The sequence below is a fragment of the Simochromis diagramma genome, unplaced genomic scaffold (genome assembly GCF_900408965.1).
Source record: "Simochromis diagramma unplaced genomic scaffold, fSimDia1.1 OVJJ01000641.1, whole genome shotgun sequence".
Taxonomy (NCBI): domain Eukaryota; kingdom Metazoa; phylum Chordata; class Actinopteri; order Cichliformes; family Cichlidae; genus Simochromis; species Simochromis diagramma.
Genome location: NW_024387440.1, coordinates 268,846 through 287,646, shown reverse-complemented (window position 1 = coordinate 287,646; position 18,801 = coordinate 268,846). Strand labels below are relative to the sequence as shown.

Sequence of the window (18,801 nt, the reverse complement as noted above, 5' to 3'; positions counted from 1 at the left end):
ACGCACAAGTACACATATTGAAACAGGCCCCTTGTGTATTTCTTTATTGACAAACATCTCCGATGGTAAAGTGTTGGAATCTCATTCTGGACTTATTTCCTTCCTTCCTTCCTTATTTCCTTCTTCCTCCTCGTGTGCTTCACTCAGCAGGTGTAAATCACCTTCTAAATGAGGTGAAAATAAATCTGAGAGTTTGTTTCTTTACATTAATCTGGAGTGAGCCTCATCTGTGACACAGATTATAATCTTTTTTTATTAATTCATTGTTTTTCTTTCCTACGTTTATTCTTTTAAATGTTTTTAACCTGTCAGAACGGCTCCTTGTTTAATATGAAATATCAGACTTCAGGGGAAACTTGTCCTTCAGAGCCATTGTGTGTTTATCACTGCATTCAGGGTTCAGGTTCATGGATGGGAAATCTGCGGCTCACTGAGCTTCTGTAAAAACTTTATTTAAACGTGTGAGTACACTCTGGTCAAAGATGATGTTGTGTTGTTCTGTTTACAGTTAAATAAAGACTTGAATCCTCTTAAAATCATCACTTTCTGTTTTTATTTACAATCATTTTATTTACGCAGCATCACAGCTTTGTCACACGTTCGTCGGTTTAACGTCCATTTCTTCTCACGGCGCTCGTATCCAACTGTTCGTCAGTGGTCGATGACTCCGTCCGCTCCGTCGACACGTTTAAATAAAGCTTTTTTGAACACGCTACTCGCTGTCCCATGACAATCGTTTGAGGGCTCCTCCTGTGTGGACGACGGTGAGGCCACAGGTCGCTGCAGCATGACGTCACCGTAGAAACACCATGGTAACAAGACCTGCGAGACAACCACAGCATCACTGCTTCATTCTCTACCTCCTCATTTCCTTTTCTGCCTCCTTCTTTGTATGTTTTTATGTACTTCTGAATCTTCAACTTCTCGTTCCCTTATCCACCATCTCATTTCCTTTTCTACCTCCTTATCTCCTTCGTTTTCCCTCCAACTACATTCTTGTTTCCTTTTCGTTCCTGCCCTTCTCTCCTAATTCCTTCTCTATATCTAGTTTCTTTTCCGCTTCCTTATTTCCTTTTCTATTTTCTTGTTTGCTTCTTTATCTCCACATTTCCTTCTGAGACTCCTTCCTTTCTGCTCTGACTTCTCATTTCCTTAACTGTCCCTAGATTCCTCCTTTCTTCACCTATAACTGTTCTTCTCTACTTCCTTGTTTCCTTCTCTATCTCCTTCTTTACTTTCTTTTTGCTTACTTTCCCACTGTCTCATTTGCTCCTGCCTCCCCTCTCTCTCAGGTCATACAGATGTGTGTGTGTGTGTGCGTGTGTATGTGTGTGTGCATGGTGTTACCCAGTGTGTAGGCGCAGACCAGCTTCTGATTGGTGGAGACGTGCAGCCAGCGTGGAACCAGCGAGTTGCTGTCAGTGTGCAGGGGGAGCATCAACACTGTGACACACAGCACCGCCACAGCCACACACACCGCCCACTGAGACGCGCTGCGCACAGCTGCAGACGCAGACACACACACAGAAACATCATTAGTAAGATCAACTCACTCTGAACCCGCGAATGCACTGCTGCAGGAACCAATCAGAGCACTCCATGGTGCCTTACCTGTGCAGGCAGGCAGGTGTGCCTGTGTGGGCAGGAGCTGAGAAGTAGGATGGGGCAGCGCCCTTTGTTGACCTCCTCTTTGCTCCTCTTCCTCTTGTCCTCCTCTAAGCTCCGCCCAAATCTCCCGTCGTCCCACCTGGCCTCCACCCCTCACCTCCATGCGGAACCGGTCCCTGCGGCCCCAGTGTCTGGGGGAGACGTCCAGGTGACGCACGACCCTGACAGGAAAACAAAATACTTGATTGCATGTGAGCGTCGTTATGGATTAAGTTTTAAACAAAGTTTGAAACACTCACAGGTCGACGCAGGACTTGGCCCGGATGTTGCCCTCTGCTTCCACCACCCTGTAGAACGAGGGCGCCGTGCACCACACTGTGAGGACAGAGAGAGAGGCTGTTAGAGGCTGTTAGAGCCAGTGGCGGCGTGACCAGGGCCTAAACATGGCTGCACTCACTCTTGAAGCTGAGGCTGAAGTTGTAGGGGTTGTAGAGGGTCAGCACCCTCCTATGGGAGCTCCTCTGCTCGGCGTAGAACACCATCTCCGAGGGGAACAGGAAGACGGCAAGACGTGGCACGCCCCCCACCGCCACGCTCTGCTCCCCTGCCACCGCCGACCCCCCCTCGTCTCCTCGCCCGTCATGGCTCTGCCTCCTCCTCATTAGTCCGCTCTGTGTGGAGCCCCGCCCGCGGACATGATCGGAGAGCTGTCATTGGATACCTAGAGGTAACACCGCCTACCACCACAGCGAGACAAAAAAAAAATCATTTAACGAGGAGAAAAAAAGTTTCTCTTTCCTAGGTTGTGGCTCCTTGGTTCCTCCTCTGTCTCCTTATTTTGTACAATGCCTCCTTGTTACCTCTCCCTACTTTTTCCCCTCCTCCTCGTCCTTTCTGTGTCCTCATTTCCACCCTGCCCCCTTTATTTACCAACTCCTTTTTTCCTTCCTCATATCCCTCCTTCCTGCTCTTTCTCTGCCACCATGATTCTTACCCGATACCTTGCTGCCTTCTGTACGTCTTTCCTTCCTTCTGTTTCTTTGTTTACTTCTCTACCTCCTCTTATCCTTCTGTGCTTCTTCCCTTCCTTCTCTGTTTCCGTGTTTACTTCTCTAGCTCCTCGTTTCCTTCCCTAAACAAACAGGACCCAGCATGTAAACAGTGGAGAACAAACACAGGTAACGCCTCATAAATAAGTACCTCAGCTCCTGTGTATCCCTCCGCTGCCAGCCTGTAGTATAAATTGTTTATTTCTGGATCTCTGTGTAAAAGACTCCGAAAAACTTCACTAACAGACTTTCTGTTAGTGAGCTTCCTGCTGTTTGCTAACGCTAGCTGCCCAATCACTCGCCAAAACACCGGTAACGTGACGCAGCAGAAACTGTCGCCAGCTCCGCGATATGATCTCCGGCAGCCGGACGGTCACACCGAGGCGTTTTATGGGAGTTTAATCCGGTAAAAAAAAAAAAAAAACAGAAATAAAACTGCTCAGTGTTTCTACTCACCGCTGCCCCGGATCTACTTCCTCAGCAAGCTGTTGCTTATAATAAATCCCTCCCCCTCTCTAGCTCTAAACCAATGAGCGTTCGGAAAGAGTCCCAGCCTTCTGTTGTTTTGTGTGTCACATCAGACTCCTTAGTTTGACGCTGTGTTTAAGCTGATATGATGGTGGCAACAGTTGTAATTCATTTTTAATTCTGAAACTAAACAAGAAATCATTTTGGATGTATAAAAGCCATAATATTCAAGAAAATGGTACAACAATGGTTGCTACAATGTTTCAACCATGCTACAAGAAAATGCTTTCTTTCTTTGGCTCTCGGAGGGGGCGGACGCGTCTTTCACCGTCTCCTTCCCTTATCTTTCTGGATTATCCTTATGTGTTACACATTTCACTGTTTTTTTCCTTTGCTACCTCCCTGACCTGTACGGTCGGCAAGGTCTGTCTTCTCGGTGGGCAACTGCAACTGACAAATAAAGGCTATCATCTCATCTCATTACAATGGTACAACATTATAAGCAATAAATTATTTAACAAATAATTGTGGCTTTTAGTTTCCTTATTTAAAAAAAACTAAACATTTATATAACGTCCTACCAGTTATACACTTTTAAATTTATGTTTTCTGCATATTTATAGATATACTTAATTTAAATAACTAGCGTTGTAGCATCTGCGGCATTCAAGTTCTCTCGGAAATGAAAGACATAAGAATGCCATGCACGAATTTTTAGTTGAGTAGGGCCTCTTTATCAAAAGGCTCGTCATCGTTTCAAGTATCAGTCTGTATAAACATGTTTTTGGTCAAATGATGACGAATTCATAATCAACTTCACGTGTGTAATTTATTGCATGCCAAATGCCAAAATGTTTAAGATAACATTTTTCTTTTTAATATAACATCAGTAAGTTAAAGACTACAGCCTTCTAAATATCTGATATACGCTGTACGTCATTAACTTCGCTGTATTAGTTGATTAGTAGAGTTCGGATGGAGGAGTTTAAAAGGAGACCATGAACGGAGCACGTTGATCGTTCCTCGCCTCCTGATTGGTCCGTTGCTCTTCGTGTCTCGGGACGCGTCCGCTTTATAGAGTCACCTTGCTGCTCTTGCTGCCGCCGCTGCGACGGGGAGAAAGCAGGCGGAAAGCTCGGCTCAAAGGCACACAGGCAGGCGGGCGGCAGAAATCTGAACGCAGACTCTGCGGCCACTGACCGATCGGGGGAAACATGGCGGATGCGAAGCCCAAGACCTCCCCGAAGGCCATCAAGTTCCTGTTCGGGGGGCTGGCTGGGTAAGTGATGCGGCTAGCTGCCATGCTATCGCGCTAATGTCAGGGGTCAGAGGAGAGCTCTGGTCAGTTTAAACCCGCTCTGTGTCAAACCTCTGTGCGGTTTAAAGGACAGCACGGAGGCCGTTACTGCGGCGGAGCGACACGCTGATAGTTAGCTGTTAGCAGCTGATGCTGGCTGTCACAGGACGGGCTGCACCCCGATAACTCCGAGGGGACGTTTTTCATCAGCACACCGGTGTCATGACGAAATCTGGGCACCTGTCTACATGTGTTAGTTAGCCATGTTCGAGTAGAGCTTCCTGCCCCTTTTTTCTCACCAGAACACATTTAAACATGCAAACTCGTAGAAGTCCTGCAAATGTTCCGCTTGTATCCCCGGGAAATTATTTGTTAAAACCTCCCGCCTGGGCTTTACAACGAGGAGCTAACGCTAACGCTGGATTAGCAGCGAAGCTTCCCTAAAGTAAACTCTGACAGCAGATAAGGGGAGGTCGCACCAGTCAGGGGGACCTGACGTCTGCTCCCCGGTCTGAGCTCGGCCCTGGCCGAGTTCCCGTTAGCATGCTAACTGTTAGCCGGGATGGATGACAGCTTTATGATGATGATGATGATGATGATGATGATTATGATATAACCTGGTTTAGCCTCTAAACTCTGAAATCAGGTTCAGTTAAACTCTGATCCATGTTTATCACAAAACATTTACAAATTTAATCATGTATCATAAAAGTTAGGGTTCATTAAGCCAATTAATAATTTGATGAATGAATTAAAATTATAATCTCAATAATTATCTCACACTGCGCCTCAGTGATTGGATGCCCCTCACTCAACAGGGTGCGTGACTGTCTCTGACATCATACTGATCCAAAAATAGAAAAAAATGATAAACTGAACAATTTGACCTTTTGGCTCACAGGGATTAGTGAACGTATGCTGACATGAAGGTTAACATGAGTGTATGAGAGGAAACATGGAGAACATTACTCACACACACACTTTAAGGTGTGTGTGTGTGTCTGTGTGTCAGGTTACCTTAGCAGGTTAAACAGCCTCATAATAAACAGTTGAAGGTTACCAAATGTTGACAGTATGGCTGCTTCTTACAAACTCAGTGAGATGGTGTCAACAGTTGACTTTATTTCAAACCTGCACACCTTTTTTTCATAGATAGATATCTATATATCTCTCAGAAACTATAAAAGTTAAAAATAATGACATGACTAAATGTTAGAGCTGTAGGTTTGCAGATTAGGCCTTCATTTATATTTTAATCCATATTTGGTGTGAATCAGAGATAATTTAGAGGTATTTCTGCACCATCTCTAATTTTACAGTTCGTAATTTGTAATTTGTCAGGATCCCAGCACGCTCTTCTGTGAAGCTTCATTTGAGATAAATAAATGGACGTGTTCTGATTTAAAAGACAAGAATCGCTGCCCCAGGCAGGTTTTCATCATCGTGAGTTAATCTGTGCTCTCACCTGCTGCCGTCGGTGTTTTCTAAGGGAGGCTGAACTCTCACCTCCTGATAAACTCACAGTACCAGCTCTTCCAGTCCCTGATAACTTATCACTGCAGAGTTACCACATCGCTGCAGCTTCACTGCTAACAGAAGTGTAAATTCATCAGAGCAAACACCTCTGTTCTCGAACTGCGCTTAAACAACCTGCCATGTTTTAGTTTTTACTGTCTCCCTTAACTGTAAAACTCCTCCCTGATGTTCTTTTCAAATAAAAAGAACTTTTCAAGTGAACTTTGATTTATTTTGATCACATTGTTTGGATTTCAGTGGAAGTCGTTGGAACGGTCAGTCCAAAGGTCTCATTTTATAAGTTATGATTTAAATCTGTTCAGACATCTGAAATAAAGTGTCAGATATATGATAACAAGTCTGCGCTCCCAGGTTTTGTTGTCTTTGACTGTGCCAAAAAGTTTTTGCTTTCAAGGTTTCTCAGTAATGCTTCAGCTTTAATAAACGTACCTGTGCTGTTCCCTCTCTGCAGGATGGGCGCGACAGTCTTCGTGCAGCCGTTGGACCTGGTGAAGAACAGGATGCAGCTGAGCGGTCAGGGGACGAAGGCTCGAGAGTATAAAACCAGCTTCCACGCCTTGTTCTCCATCCTGAGAAACGAGGGCGTGGGAGGCATCTACACCGGGTACCAGCGCTTCGCCCCATCCTGATTTTTATCATTTTAACTCACGTTTCATCTCCCTGCTTCACTGCTAGTTTCTTTGTGTGTTTGTCAGTCTGTCAGCAGGTCTTTTGCGTCAGGCGACCTACACGACGACCCGTCTGGGAATCTACACCATCCTGTTCGAGAAAATGACCAGCAGTGACGGCCGGCCGCCGAACTTCTTCCTCAAGGTGAGCTGAAAGAGTGAAAGGCTTATGAGCTCTGAAATCATCTAAGCAGAAGCCTGTAGAAAGCTTTTAATCAGTGTAAAGATGTAGATGCCACAGCACCCTCCATGCTGCTGAGTAACAGTGTGCTCCCCCACAGGCTCTGATTGGTATGACAGCTGGAGCCATTGGAGCATTTGTGGGGACGCCAGCAGAGGTGGCGCTGATCAGGATGACAGCCGATGGACGGTGAGACTCTGTTTACCTTCGAGCAGCTTTCTCTGCTCGGCATGGACACAAAATGACTCGCAGGCGTTTTCCTCACCGTTTGTGTCTCCAGGTTACCTGCAGACCAGCGGAGAGGATACAAGAATGTTTTTAATGCCCTCTTTCGAATAACCAAAGAGGAAGGCGTCACTACGCTGTGGAGGGTGAGGCTACCATCATCACCATCATTTTCTTCACTTGGGCCTGAATGAGTAGCCATCAGTCCAGATGCAGTAATTTAATGTGGACATTTTAATTGATAAAAAGGTTTGTCCTGAAGTGGTCCTTCACCCAGAGTAGATGCTGCCCGATTTAACATCACACAAACATTACATTAGTTCTTTTTTATTTTTCTTATTTGTTTAATTATTTAGTTTTTCAAGCCGTTGTACTGTTATTAATGTGTGAAAGTAGTTAATGGGAACTGTGAGCTACTGCTGCAGCTTTTATTGAAGGGGAAAAAAACTCTTGCAGTTCACTGGTGCGAATCCTGAGCAAAAACAAGAAAAATGACCTCAGTTTTGATTCTGATATTTTTGAATTTGGCTTTTTCACAGCTTATCCTCATGTTTCCAAAACATTTATATTCTCAGTTTGTCTTCTTTTAAAAAAAAAAAAAAAAAAAAAAAAAAAAAATTCCAAACTGAAGAATGTCACATGTTTTAAATCTGGGTCTCTTTATCAAACACAAATCTCTAATCTAATCGTTGCGCGAGACTGTGGTGCAGTATTCGCTGTGGGTTTTTTTTTTTTTTAAGAATAATTTTAACTCCTCAGGTGACGATTGAATAAACGCTCATGGATTTAGTGGCTTTGTTTTGTTAGTTTTTACAGCCCTTGTTAAAAATGTGTCTACAATTTTTAAATAATTTTAAACTGAATTAAAACATTTAAATGATCTTTTTATTTTTATTAAAAATATTAATTGAATTTTTTTAATTTGCAAAGGATTTTACTGACCATCTGCAGTACTTCCATGGGGCAGCAGAGGGCAGTGTCGCAGTCTTTTTCAATGTATCAGAACACTTTATTATTCCCAGACGACATTACGTGGTCACAGTTGCTCCAAGACGGGAAGGACAGGGATCTTCTTCTTTTCTGATCTCTGCATCTTTTTTCTGATTTTGCAACAGTTTTCCCACCAAAGATGGTGCAAACATAGGTCAGATAAACTGAATACGGAGTCATTGCAGTGCCTCAGTTTTTGTTCAGTTATAAACACTTGGTAGTAACATTTTAAACTTTTCACTTAAAAAAAAAAAAAACAAAACAAAAAAAAAACAAAACAAAAGATTCTGCTTGCAGGAATCTAAAAGCTTCATCCATGAAATTCTCACTATGATTAACAAAATTTGACACTTGTCCTTTCATTCTCTGGAGTAATTTGTGTGCGACTGCTGTAATATCAATAACAAAAGTTAATTGATTCTTTAAATCAAATTTCCTGATGAGTGTTAGTAATAAAATGAGGATTTAAGTGCTGGAACCTAAACTGGGACTGATCTCAGCTATTCTGCTGAATCAAAGACGATAAAAAGCTGAAACTGTAAATCGGAGCTACAGCATGCTCTGAGGGTCGCTGACATCCCTCCACCTCTACCCTCGCTGGTTCATTTCCCACAGAAAAGACTCCAGACGTCATCTGTGGAGCGTTCACGTCGGTTTGTTGGTTCAGCAGCTTTATCGAGTCTCTTTGGGTGTTTTTAATAACTGAGCTGATGACGACTCTGTTGTTGCAGGGTTGCATTCCCACCATGGCTCGAGCGGTGGTCGTGAACGCTGCTCAGCTGGCCTCGTACTCTCAGTCCAAACAGGCGCTGCTTGACTCAGGTGCCCAACGCACGCACGCACTCACGCAAGCACAGTCTTGCAGTGACGCGCACTCTTCATGAATATGTTTGTGTTTTCAGGTTATTTTAGAGACGATATTCTGTGTCACTTCTGTGCCAGTATGATCAGTGGTCTGGTTACCACGGCAGCCTCGATGCCTGTCGACATCGTAAAGACCAGGTGAGACTGAAGGCGTTTGATGAACTCTTCTTCTGTGGTCGAGCCGAGTCTGACCACCTTCTCCTTTTTCTTGGCAGGATCCAGAACATGAAGATGATCGACGGGAAGCCAGAGTATAAAAATGGTTTGGTGAGTCGCCAATTTTATTTGTTTTTACTTGTTTTTGTTATTACATTTTGGTCATTTAAAATTTTTTTTTTTTTTTTTTTTTTTTTTTAGCATGAAAGTTAAATAATGCTCTGAAAGTAGATGAGCTGATGAATAAATGCAATATTGTTCCTGGTAATACTGTGATTTTGAAGTATTTGTACAGGTTACTTCTGTATCTTTGATGTTCTTTGTGTAACATTTAGATTTAGAGAATCATTTTCTTGTACATAATCATTTTCTGACAATCTCCAATACACGTTGACAGGCCTCTTTATTAGGTACACATCGCTAGTAACAAGTTTTATCTTCAGAACTCTTTAAGTCTTAATAAATTTAACGAGGATTTTGCTCCATATTAACATCATATCATCACACAGCTGCTGCAGGTTTGTCAGTTGCTCCTTGATGAGGAAGATGCTCCATTGGAGTCAGGCCATTTGAGTACAGTGAACTTATTTTCTTATGTTAGAGATGAATGGAGCTTTTTGACATGTGTTATCCTGCAGAAATCAGGAAATGTGGTCATGACAGGATGGGCACGGGCATCATGTCTAAATGCACTGAGTCAATGCCAAGTGATTGGCTGATAAAACACAAGTCAAAGAAGTTTAACAGGTGTTCCTAATGAAGTGGCCAGTGAGAGGACTGTTATATTAATACTGTATTAATAGAACTTGTTCCGGTAATAAGTGTTTATATTCTGGGCACCGACTGAATTATCTGTGTCATGATCAGGAGGTGCTGGTTCGAGTGGTGGGGAAAGAGGGCTTCTTCTCTCTGTGGAAAGGTTTCACTCCGTACTATGCCCGCCTCGGCCCGCACACCGTCCTCACCTTCATCTTCCTGGAGCAGATGAACCGCCTCTACAAGACCTACGTCCTCGACGTTTAGCCCACGCGCACACAGTGTTTGAATTCTTTCTGTAAAGAGAAAAATGTAAATTAAATGTAGTTCAGACATCATTCACAGATGTTTTGAGTAATTAAGTCTTATTTGTAGAAACCCTACCCCACTGTCTCCCTGACAACACGCAGCATCATGATGGGTAACCATGGTAACAACCATGGCTGAGCAGAGACTCGTGGTTGAATAAAGACTTTTTGACCTTGCTTTGTTGTCATTTCCATCACTTCCTACTTGGACTCCTGTTATTAATTACATCAATACGTCGGCTAAACTTTATTGTAGTCGATACTGATGTTGATGCCTCTCAATGTAACATCTGGCACAGGACAGCTGTTATGAAAGTAAGGGAGAAAGTTTGTCCAGATCTCTGGACCCAGGAAACCCAGCTTGGTCCTGATGGTTTTCCTCACCATTTTTTCTGCCAGGGTGAGTTTAGCTGTTAATAATGTAGACTCTATTATTAAATTAAATGAAAAGAATAAATTACACTTTTATGAAACCACCTGCTATTTTTATGTAGTTTCCATGTTAGCAGGCTGCAAAGTGCTCTATAACTGTAATGGATCTAAAAGTGTTTAAATCTTCAGTTTTAGATAATCCTCAGCCTAAACTTAAAATCATAAAGGACAGCATTACATTTCTGATATTAACAGTAACTCTGGGCCTCTGGAGTGTACAGCTAATGCCATCTCTTTCTAAATATGGATAACAAAAGCTAAGGAGTGCTGCGTCATTAAAAAATACAGACTATTAGAGTAGCAGGTGTGTAGTGTTGCTAACTAGCTAGCAAAAAGCCTCAAACAAAGTGGGTATGCTAGCAGCTAATCTAGCAAATGAATTAACAAGAGTGATTTTAGATGTTTTAAAACTATAACATGATAAGCTGTGTGTCTTCATAAGTGACGTGGTTTTATTTACCTTAATTGAACAAGTCATCAGTTGCGGTAAACCTATCACCAGGTAGACTGGTCAGAATGCTCTGGTTACAATCCATTTCAGTTTGTCTTTTGTACAAGTGAATCCACCTGTGTTTGCGTCGGACCACAAGCCACTAGAGTCCATACTCAAAAAGCCACTAGTATCAGCACCACCACGGCTACAGAGGATGATACTACAGCTGCAAAAGTATAACATCAGCATCATCCACAAGCCAGGGAAAGACATCCCGGTAGCCGACTCGCTCTCCCGGAAATCCATAGAGTTCTACGATAAATCACTATGTGACGGAATGGATGTGCAGATCCACACAGTCCTCAGCAACAGGCCTGTCACTGATCAGATAAGAAACAAAACAGGCCAGGACCCTCAGCTTAACACTCTGAGAAGGACCACATTGGGTGGATGGCCGGATAAAAGGTCTCAATGTCCACCTGACATCCAGGAGTTTTGGAACCACAGGGATGAGATCATGTTTAAAGGAGAGAAAATGATCCCAAAAAGGTTCAGAAAGGACATGATAGATCGGATTCACTCCAGCCATATGGGCATAGAAAAGAGTAAAAACAGAGCCAGAGACCTTCTGTTTTGGCCAAGCATGGGAAAGCAGATTGAGGAAGCAGTTGGAGACTGCAGCACATGCCAGGAAAGACAAACTGCTAACCCCAAGGAACCCCTGCTGTCAAATGCAATACCAGAAAGACTGTGGCAGGTTATAGCAACTAATCTGTTTACTTGGAACTCGGAAGACTACATCATCATCGTAGATTACTATAGTAGGTTCTTCGAGTTGGAAAGACTGTACAGCTGCACTGCAGAAGCAGTGATCCGCAAACTAAAGTCAGCCATGGCCAGGCATGATTCCAGAGTCAGTGATTAGTGACAACGGCCCGTGCTATGCTTCAAGTAATTTCCAACAGTTCGCAAAGTCGGAGTTTCACCCACAACACTACTAGCCCCCATTACCCACAGAGCAATGGCCTAGCCAAAAAGACTGTCCAGACAGCAAAAAAACTACTGGACAATGCCAAAGCTGAACATAAGGATCCCTACTTGAGCCTATTAGAATACCGGAACACCCCCGTGGACAACTTAAAGTCGCCTGCATAACTACTCATGAGCCGGAGACTCCGCTCCATCCTCCCTGCAACACCAAAACAGCTGGAACCACAAGTAGTTTGCCAGCAAACAGTACGTGTGAGGAGAGAAGTCTGCCAGCAGCGCCAGCAGACTTATTTCAACAGAGCAGCCCGAAATCTGCCTCGACTATATCCTGGCACACCGGTCCAGTTCCGTCAACAAGATGGTTCCTGGAAACCAGCTGTGGTCACGAGTTGTGCAGACACGTCCAGAAGCTACAACATAACCACAGATACAGGACAAGTTTATCGCCGTAACCGCCGACACCTCGGCAAAGGCAGAAACAGCGTAGGAGGTGAGGAGTTCATTCAACCGACAGTCAACAGCAATGACAGCGCTGTGGTTTCTCAGCCCCCGCCTGTGGATCCCCTGATAAAGACAACACCTGGATACACAACTCGATATGGGCGCGTTACTAAACCAAGACAGGTCTTGGACCTGTAATATTGTAAAGGCTGCAGCCGGGGAAAAAAAAAAAAGGCTGTTCACATGTTTGTTGTTCCAATGATGTCACTAAATGCATCTATTTATTATGTTAATGATGTAGCCAGTATTGAGCCGAATGCTATGATATTAATGGATGTTGCTCAGGATGTTTATTCCCGTAATTTCAGTTGCCTGACAAATTTTACAAGCCTGAGTTGCTTTGTTGTTTTGTTCTTTTTTTTTTTTAAAGAAGGAAGATGTAACTTGTTGACCTATGTTTGTATCAGCCACTAGATGGCACTGTGTTGCTGCAGAGTATGTATGTTACCGGCTAGCAAGAAGCACCGGAAAAAATGGAAAAAGAAAATAAAGTGGAATCGGAGCAGAGAGCACACAGGTTCTCTCTTCCCTAACCTTCCTTCACATAACACAACAACTCACTTTTCCGGCACTGGACTGGCAGCTTCTGAAATCTATCATTTGCCCAAAAAAACCCCAAAAAAACAACAACAATTTATCGGCACTGGGTTGCCGGTTATCGTCCTACCATCCCTCCAGGGCCAGGTTCTGTCCTCTAAGACTCCTTTTAATACATCTGAACTTTGCCTTCTGTTGCATTTGGTTCTGACAATATCCCAAATGCATTATCATTTTCTATGAGGTCCAGTTGTTCAGATTGGTGGTATTGTACTCGGCTCTCTGCCGGTTTTGGGGGTTATCATTATAGAAGGCAGTTCTCCTCTAATGATTCTTTCAAGTCAGCCAACCCTTCCAAAACTGCTCACCATCACCTTTGTTTGTTTCAGAAATCGGCACAGTAGTTATTGCTACCTTACCAAAAGTAAATTAAAGAGCCAGGTACCCCCTCTCTGTCTTCTACTCTAAGACAAGCTCACGTAAATGTTTATGAACAATCAAGCCATTACCACACGTCTCAAATTTCCAGCATACGTCACTGTTTCAATTCAGAGTTAAGCCATGTTGCTACCTAATTGAGGGTTCCCTTCATTTATCTATAGAGGTCTTTAATTGTCCAGAATTGCCTTTGATCTCTTCTCCTGCCAATTCTGCCTAATTTTGTGTAGTCATCCACAATCCTAGACCATCTTATTGAGGCAAGGGGCTACTTATCTTCACCAGCCTGCCTACCACTTACATTACTGCAGAGGTCTTTGACCATCGTAACGCACAGTTCTTACAGCTTGTAGGGGATGCATTCATGGGGATCTGGCTAATCAAGGGAGCTGTCGCCAGTTCCCTTCGAGGCCTTCCCCAAACCGTAGCTCAGTTCTTGTTTAAGCCACTTGCCTTTGTCTACTAAAAACATGCTGCCAAACCTAAAATGAGGATATGGGCCCAGCTAGTGAAAGTCTAAAATAAAAGCTGCTAAACAGCTGCACAACTGAGTAACATTGTATTTTCTCAGCTTCAGAAAAGGTTTCATTCTGTGACCTGTGCAGCTAAAATGGAGCAAAATCTATTTTGTAGCTTGTTAGCTTGTGACAGGATTACAGTTTAACTCTGGAATGAAACTCACCTGAGTTACAGGTGAAGCAACATTTTTCTCCTCCCCTCATGGTTATCAAATGCAGCAAACCAGGAAACAGGCTGTTGTTCTTCCTCATCTAAGAGAGACGCACAGGCTATCAGACTGAGTTCAGTCCAAACTTGCAGTTTCCTCTGAGTAAATCCAGCCACAGGAGAAAGAAAGTGGAAAACTCCAACACTGCTGCTTCAAGCTGCTGACGCTCCACACACTGAATGTGAGTTTGAGCAAAAACACGACTCAAAGGAAGTTTCAGTGAAGGTGGTAGAGGAGGGAGGGGAGCCAGGACTGACTGTACTTCCTGTCTGCTGTTTTCAGCTTCATGCACAGACTCAATGGCTTCCAGATCAGAGGAGGATCTCTGCTGTCTGCACCCCCAGGAGATACTCAGACTCTACTGTCTGGACCATCAGCAGCCAGTGTGTGTCGTCTGCTGTACCTCAGAAAGACACGCCACGCACAGATTTGGACTCATTGATGATGTTGCACGACAACACAAGAAGGAACTTCAGGAAACTCTGGAGCCCTTAAAGAAGAAGTTAAAGGTTTTTGAAGAAGTTCAAGTGAAGTTTGATCAAACAGCAGAACACATTAAGGTCCAGGCCCGACACACAGAGAGGCAGATTAAGGAGCAGTTTAAGAAGCTTCAGCAGTTTCTAGCAGAGGAAGAGGAGGCCAGGCTGGCTGCACTGAGGGAGGAAGAGGAGCAGAAGAGTGGGATGATGAAGGAGAAGATGGAGGCTCTGAGCAGAGAGATAGCAGCTCTTTCAGACACAGTCAGAGCCACAGAGGAGGAGCTGAGAGCTGAAGACGTCTCATTCCTGCACAACTACAAGGCTGCAGTGGAAAGAGTCCAGCGCTGCCCCCTGCTGGATGATCCACAGCTGCCCTCAGGAGCTCTGATAGACCAGGCCAAACACCTGGGCAACCTGACCTTCAACATCTGGAACAACATGAAGGACATGGTCTCCTACACTCCTCTCATTCTGGACCCAAACACTGCTCATCCAAACCTCATCTTGTCTGAAGATCTGACCAGTGTGAGACGAGGAGCAGAGAGGCAGCAGCTTCCTGATAATCCAGAGAGGTTTGATTATTCCTGCTGTGTCCTGGGCTCTGAGGGCTTTAACTCAGGGACTCACAGCTGGGATGTTGAGGTTGGAGACAGTACACGGTGGGTACTGGGTGTATTTGCAGAGTCTATGGAGAGAAAGGGAAGCATACTGTCTGGATTGTGGGGAATATTGTTCTATCAAGATAAATACTCAGCACACTCTCCATCAGCTCCATCAACTGCTCTCTCAGTCCAGAAGAAGCTCCAGAGGATCAGAGTGAATCTGGACTGGAACAGAGGAAAGCTGTCGTTCTCTGATCCTGATACTAACACACACATACACACCTTCACACACACTTTCACTCACAGGATGTTTCCGTATATTAGCACTGATGGTAAAGTGAAGGTGTTGCCGTTGAAGGTGTCAGTGTCAGTGCAGCAGATGAGTTGAGGATGATGATGTTTCTAATGTTGTTTCCTGTCAGTGAGTTGAAGCTGTTAAACTGCAGCTGTCCTCCTGCTGCCTCGTTGTTCCAAAGCTCTTTGTTTCTCTTTTAGTTCTCACTGTTTCTTTCTGTTTCTGCTGTCCACCTTTTCACATGGAAAATCATTTCACTGTTTCTCACTGAATGACTCCCCAAACTAGATTTGAAATTCTATCCAGTTTCTAATCATTACAAGTGATTCATGTTTCTATTTGATGTGTAAATGGAGATGATTTAGTTTGCTGGGATATGGACTGACATGTGTTGAATGGGAGGAGCAGTTTGTTGTTGTCTTCTTGTCTGTTTATGACAACAATAAATATGTTGTTGAAACAATGATTCATGTTTAACTCCATATATGAAATGTTTCTGATCTTTGAATTCTGTTCTTTTGTTTACTTTATTTAATTCCAATAAAAAATGATCATTCCAGTGTGGAAGTAAAGAGTCAGGTACTTGTGAAAGAAAAATGTAATCATATTCAGGTATAACAATTATTTAATAAACCCATTGTGTAACAAGAAAACAGCTTTCTTTTAATTTTCATGTCTCTGCTAAGAATGAAGTGAACAACAGTGTTATTTACAGTCATGTTGTGATAGCAATATTTACAGGTGCAAAAGCTAGGAATGAGCCTAGGATGAATGAACATGAACTATGAAGTCTTAGACAGAGGCAATTGAGAACCAGTAGGTTAGCAGACATTCTGGCGAAGGCTGGTCTTAAATACAACCAGCTTCATTAGTCTTAGGAGTGATGAAGACTCTGCCTAGATGACAAGAGCAGGGACTGTGGAAAATTACTGTGACTCACCCAGAACATGACACTATTTTTATCCGCTGGATAAACCGGTTTAAGATCAGAACACGGTGAACAAAAACAGCATAAATGAAGATGTACAAAAAGTCTCCATAAAAGGTTGATGATGTTTAAGAAAGCCTTCATACACTTGATGATTTGACAGTAGGACTGCTCTTATGAAGTTATCATGAATGCTTTAAAACATTTTTGAATCAGTGAGCTCAAATGACTAAGCTTTACACACTTATCTGTAGATTATCATCATTTCATGAACATGTACAAAGGTTAAAAAATTAAAACAAGAAAAAAAAAGCGACTTTACCGCATTTTGTGGTGAATGGGAATTCCTAGGTGTACAAGTGCAGTAAAATGTACCATCAGTACATTTACTGCTGCACTTGCTGTAAAATTTGCTTGTGTGTTAGAGGAAAACAAAATAAAATAAACCTTTTCAGGCTGGATGAGTCATTGTAGTTTATTAACTAATAACGTGGGCTAATAAAATGGTTATGAAATAGTAGTTCATCTAGTTTTTTCTTTTATTACGCTATCTAATTAAACTACTCTAAACTAACGCTAATTTTTTTTATGATCCTTGAGAGGAGAGAGACTGGAGTAGAGAAGGAGCACATCCAGGTTGTTTCGTATAATAAAAAAAGATCCAATAGAAAAGCAGCATCCCTTGGAAATTAAGTCCCCAGTGGATTATAGTGGAAATCTTCTCAAAGTTATAACCCACAAAACACTGAAAATTCCTGAGAGTTGTACTCGAGAAGGACAACAATAGTGATCCAAATGCTCTTTAACTTTATAATAAAATAAGACAAAAATGGAGCAGAGGAAAAAGCAAAAAAATAAGTAATCAATTTGTCCACAGTCCACACAGTCCACGGTTTAGGCAGCAGTTTATCACTCTCTGTGTTGATCCCATCTCTGCTGGAATTCCCAACTGTGAACTTCTTTAAGCCAATCTTCTGAACTGTTCAACTCTCAGAAGACAAATAGAATAACAGCTGATTTCTTCTACATAAAACTTTTATACCCAGTAATCCTTACTCGCCTCTCCCCTTCTGGACAGCAAAGGCAAGAAGGAATTAATGACGATGTTTATCAAATGTGAAGCGTAGCTTTGATCTTCTTTTGCTGCCGGTTCAGTAAATTTTGGTTAGAGAGTGAAAAAACCTGCAGCTCAGGATCTGTGAGCTGTCAACACAGACACGCTGTCGGGGCTGAAAGTTTACAGAATGCCAATATCTCCGATTTTGATGTGTCAAATCGCGCTTTGTGTTTACGTCTTTGTGCGGAATCCGTTTACCTCCTATCAATTGGTAAGTTATTCCAGTGTCCAAGTGATGCAACTGCAAAGACCCAATCTCCTCCATGCCAAACTGCATTGTTCCTCCTGTATCCGAGGTTCGACTAACAGATGGAGTATCCTTTCCAGCATTTTATTTTATTTTCAGTTGTTACAGATGGGAAAGACATGGCTGGAGGATAAGAAAAGGGAGAGAGAAAGATGAAAGAAAAGAAAAACAGAGGGGAAGAGGGGCAGTAAGAAAGGGCACTTAAAAAGAAAAAATCTCCCGGATCGCCTGTTGAGAGGAAAAAAGAAAAAAAAACAAAGAAAACAAGCAAAAAAAAAAAAAGAGCAACATAATAAACACAACACCATTAATCTAGTTAAGTGTAAATAACAGTAAATATTAAATATTGAATGCTGCTGTTCAGCACACAGTTTTCAGTTTTATTTGTCATATGCAAGTTAGCACAGGGTCAACATTGCAATGAAATGTGTTTGACGAGCAGCAGTCACTCTGCAGCATGGTACAGATACAAATATTAGAGAGACGTGGTAAAAGAGAAAAGATGACTAAATATATATGTATCTATAAATATAAATATATGTACACTAGTGATTAAATAAGAAAATCTTGAAAAGAAATATGACGGGAGGGCAGATGGGATATTGCACAGGAATACGAAGCAGAAAATCACAGTATTGCACTTTTAAATAGAAATATCAATGACAATAAAGTGGAGTGACCAGTGCAGATTATACAGAGTACTTGTGAAGCTGCAGGGTAGCTTCTGAGTGCGTCCTGTGGACTGTGTTGTGTGTGTGTAAGTGTTGTGGTTGAGGTGTCGTATGGTTTGGTGGTAAAAACTGTTTTTGAGTCTTGTAGTCCGAGCAGACAGGCTCCTGTAACGTCTGCCAGATGGTAACAAGGAGAACAGCTGATGTGCTGGGTGGTCCTTGATGATGCTGTGTGCTTTACGGAGGCATCGCTGGAGATAAATGTCCTGAATGGCAGGAAGCCTCGTGCCAGTGATGT

At 42.8% G+C, this 18,801-nt stretch overlaps 3 protein-coding genes across 5 annotated transcripts; 2 read left to right on the top strand and 1 right to left on the bottom strand.

Moving 5' to 3' along the window:
- Positions 1–530: 530 nt before the first annotated feature.
- LOC120722516 (motile sperm domain-containing protein 1-like) lies at positions 531–3,223 on the bottom strand. Of its 3 annotated transcripts, none has more exons than XM_040013529.1 (6): positions 3,114–3,223; positions 2,066–2,345; positions 1,908–1,983; positions 1,612–1,829; positions 1,348–1,503; positions 531–822 (listed from the first exon to the last, which is right to left on the bottom strand). In XM_040013529.1, the coding sequence occupies exons 2-6, from the start codon at positions 2,268–2,270 to the stop codon at positions 794–796; spliced, it is 684 nt and encodes a 227-aa protein (XP_039869463.1). In that variant the 5' UTR covers positions 2,271–2,345; positions 3,114–3,223; the 3' UTR covers positions 531–793. The 3 variants fall into 3 exon arrangements, with proteins under 3 accessions (XP_039869463.1, XP_039869464.1, XP_039869465.1); XM_040013530.1 differs by lacking the exon at positions 3,114–3,223 and adding an exon at positions 2,809–3,099; XM_040013531.1 differs by lacking the exon at positions 3,114–3,223 and adding an exon at positions 2,603–2,784.
- Positions 3,224–4,142: 919 nt separating this feature from the next.
- slc25a11 (solute carrier family 25 member 11) lies at positions 4,143–10,283 on the top strand. Its single transcript, XM_040013525.1, has 9 exons — positions 4,143–4,404; positions 6,410–6,562; positions 6,654–6,771; positions 6,908–6,996; positions 7,088–7,178; positions 8,754–8,844; positions 8,925–9,024; positions 9,102–9,153; positions 9,910–10,283. The coding sequence occupies exons 1-9, from the start codon at positions 4,340–4,342 to the stop codon at positions 10,063–10,065; spliced, it is 915 nt and encodes a 304-aa protein (XP_039869459.1). The 5' UTR covers positions 4,143–4,339; the 3' UTR covers positions 10,066–10,283.
- Positions 10,284–15,031: 4,748 nt separating this feature from the next.
- Positions 15,032–15,706, top strand: LOC120722518 (nuclear factor 7, ovary-like). Its single transcript, XM_040013533.1, has one exon. The coding sequence runs from the start codon at positions 15,082–15,084 to the stop codon at positions 15,631–15,633; it is 552 nt and encodes a 183-aa protein (XP_039869467.1). The 5' UTR covers positions 15,032–15,081; the 3' UTR covers positions 15,634–15,706.
- The last annotated feature ends 3,095 nt before the right edge of the window (positions 15,707–18,801 follow it).

Bases quoted from the DNA above. Each gene is read 5' to 3' on its own strand.
- LOC120722518 (XM_040013533.1), top strand. From the start codon at position 15,082: ATGAAGGACATGGTCTCCTACACTCCTCTCATTCTGGACCCAAACACT.
- LOC120722516 (XM_040013529.1), bottom strand. From the start codon at position 2,270: ATGAGGAGGAGGCAGAGCCATGACGGGCGAGGAGACGAGGGGGGGTCG. The intron at 1,830-1,907 runs GTGAGTGTTTCA...TTTTCCTGTCAG, and splicing joins GCCAAGTCCTGCGTCGACCT to GGTCGTGCGTCACCTGGACG. The intron at 1,504-1,611 runs GTAAGGCACCAT...CTGCGTCTGCAG, and splicing joins ACACCTGCCTGCCTGCACAG to CTGTGCGCAGCGCGTCTCAG.
- slc25a11 (XM_040013525.1), top strand. From the start codon at position 4,340: ATGGCGGATGCGAAGCCCAAGACCTCCCCGAAGGCCATCAAGTTCCTG. The intron at 6,772-6,907 runs GTGAGCTGAAAG...GCTCCCCCACAG, and splicing joins CGCCGAACTTCTTCCTCAAG to GCTCTGATTGGTATGACAGC. The intron at 8,845-8,924 runs GTGCCCAACGCA...TTGTGTTTTCAG, and splicing joins ACAGGCGCTGCTTGACTCAG to GTTATTTTAGAGACGATATT.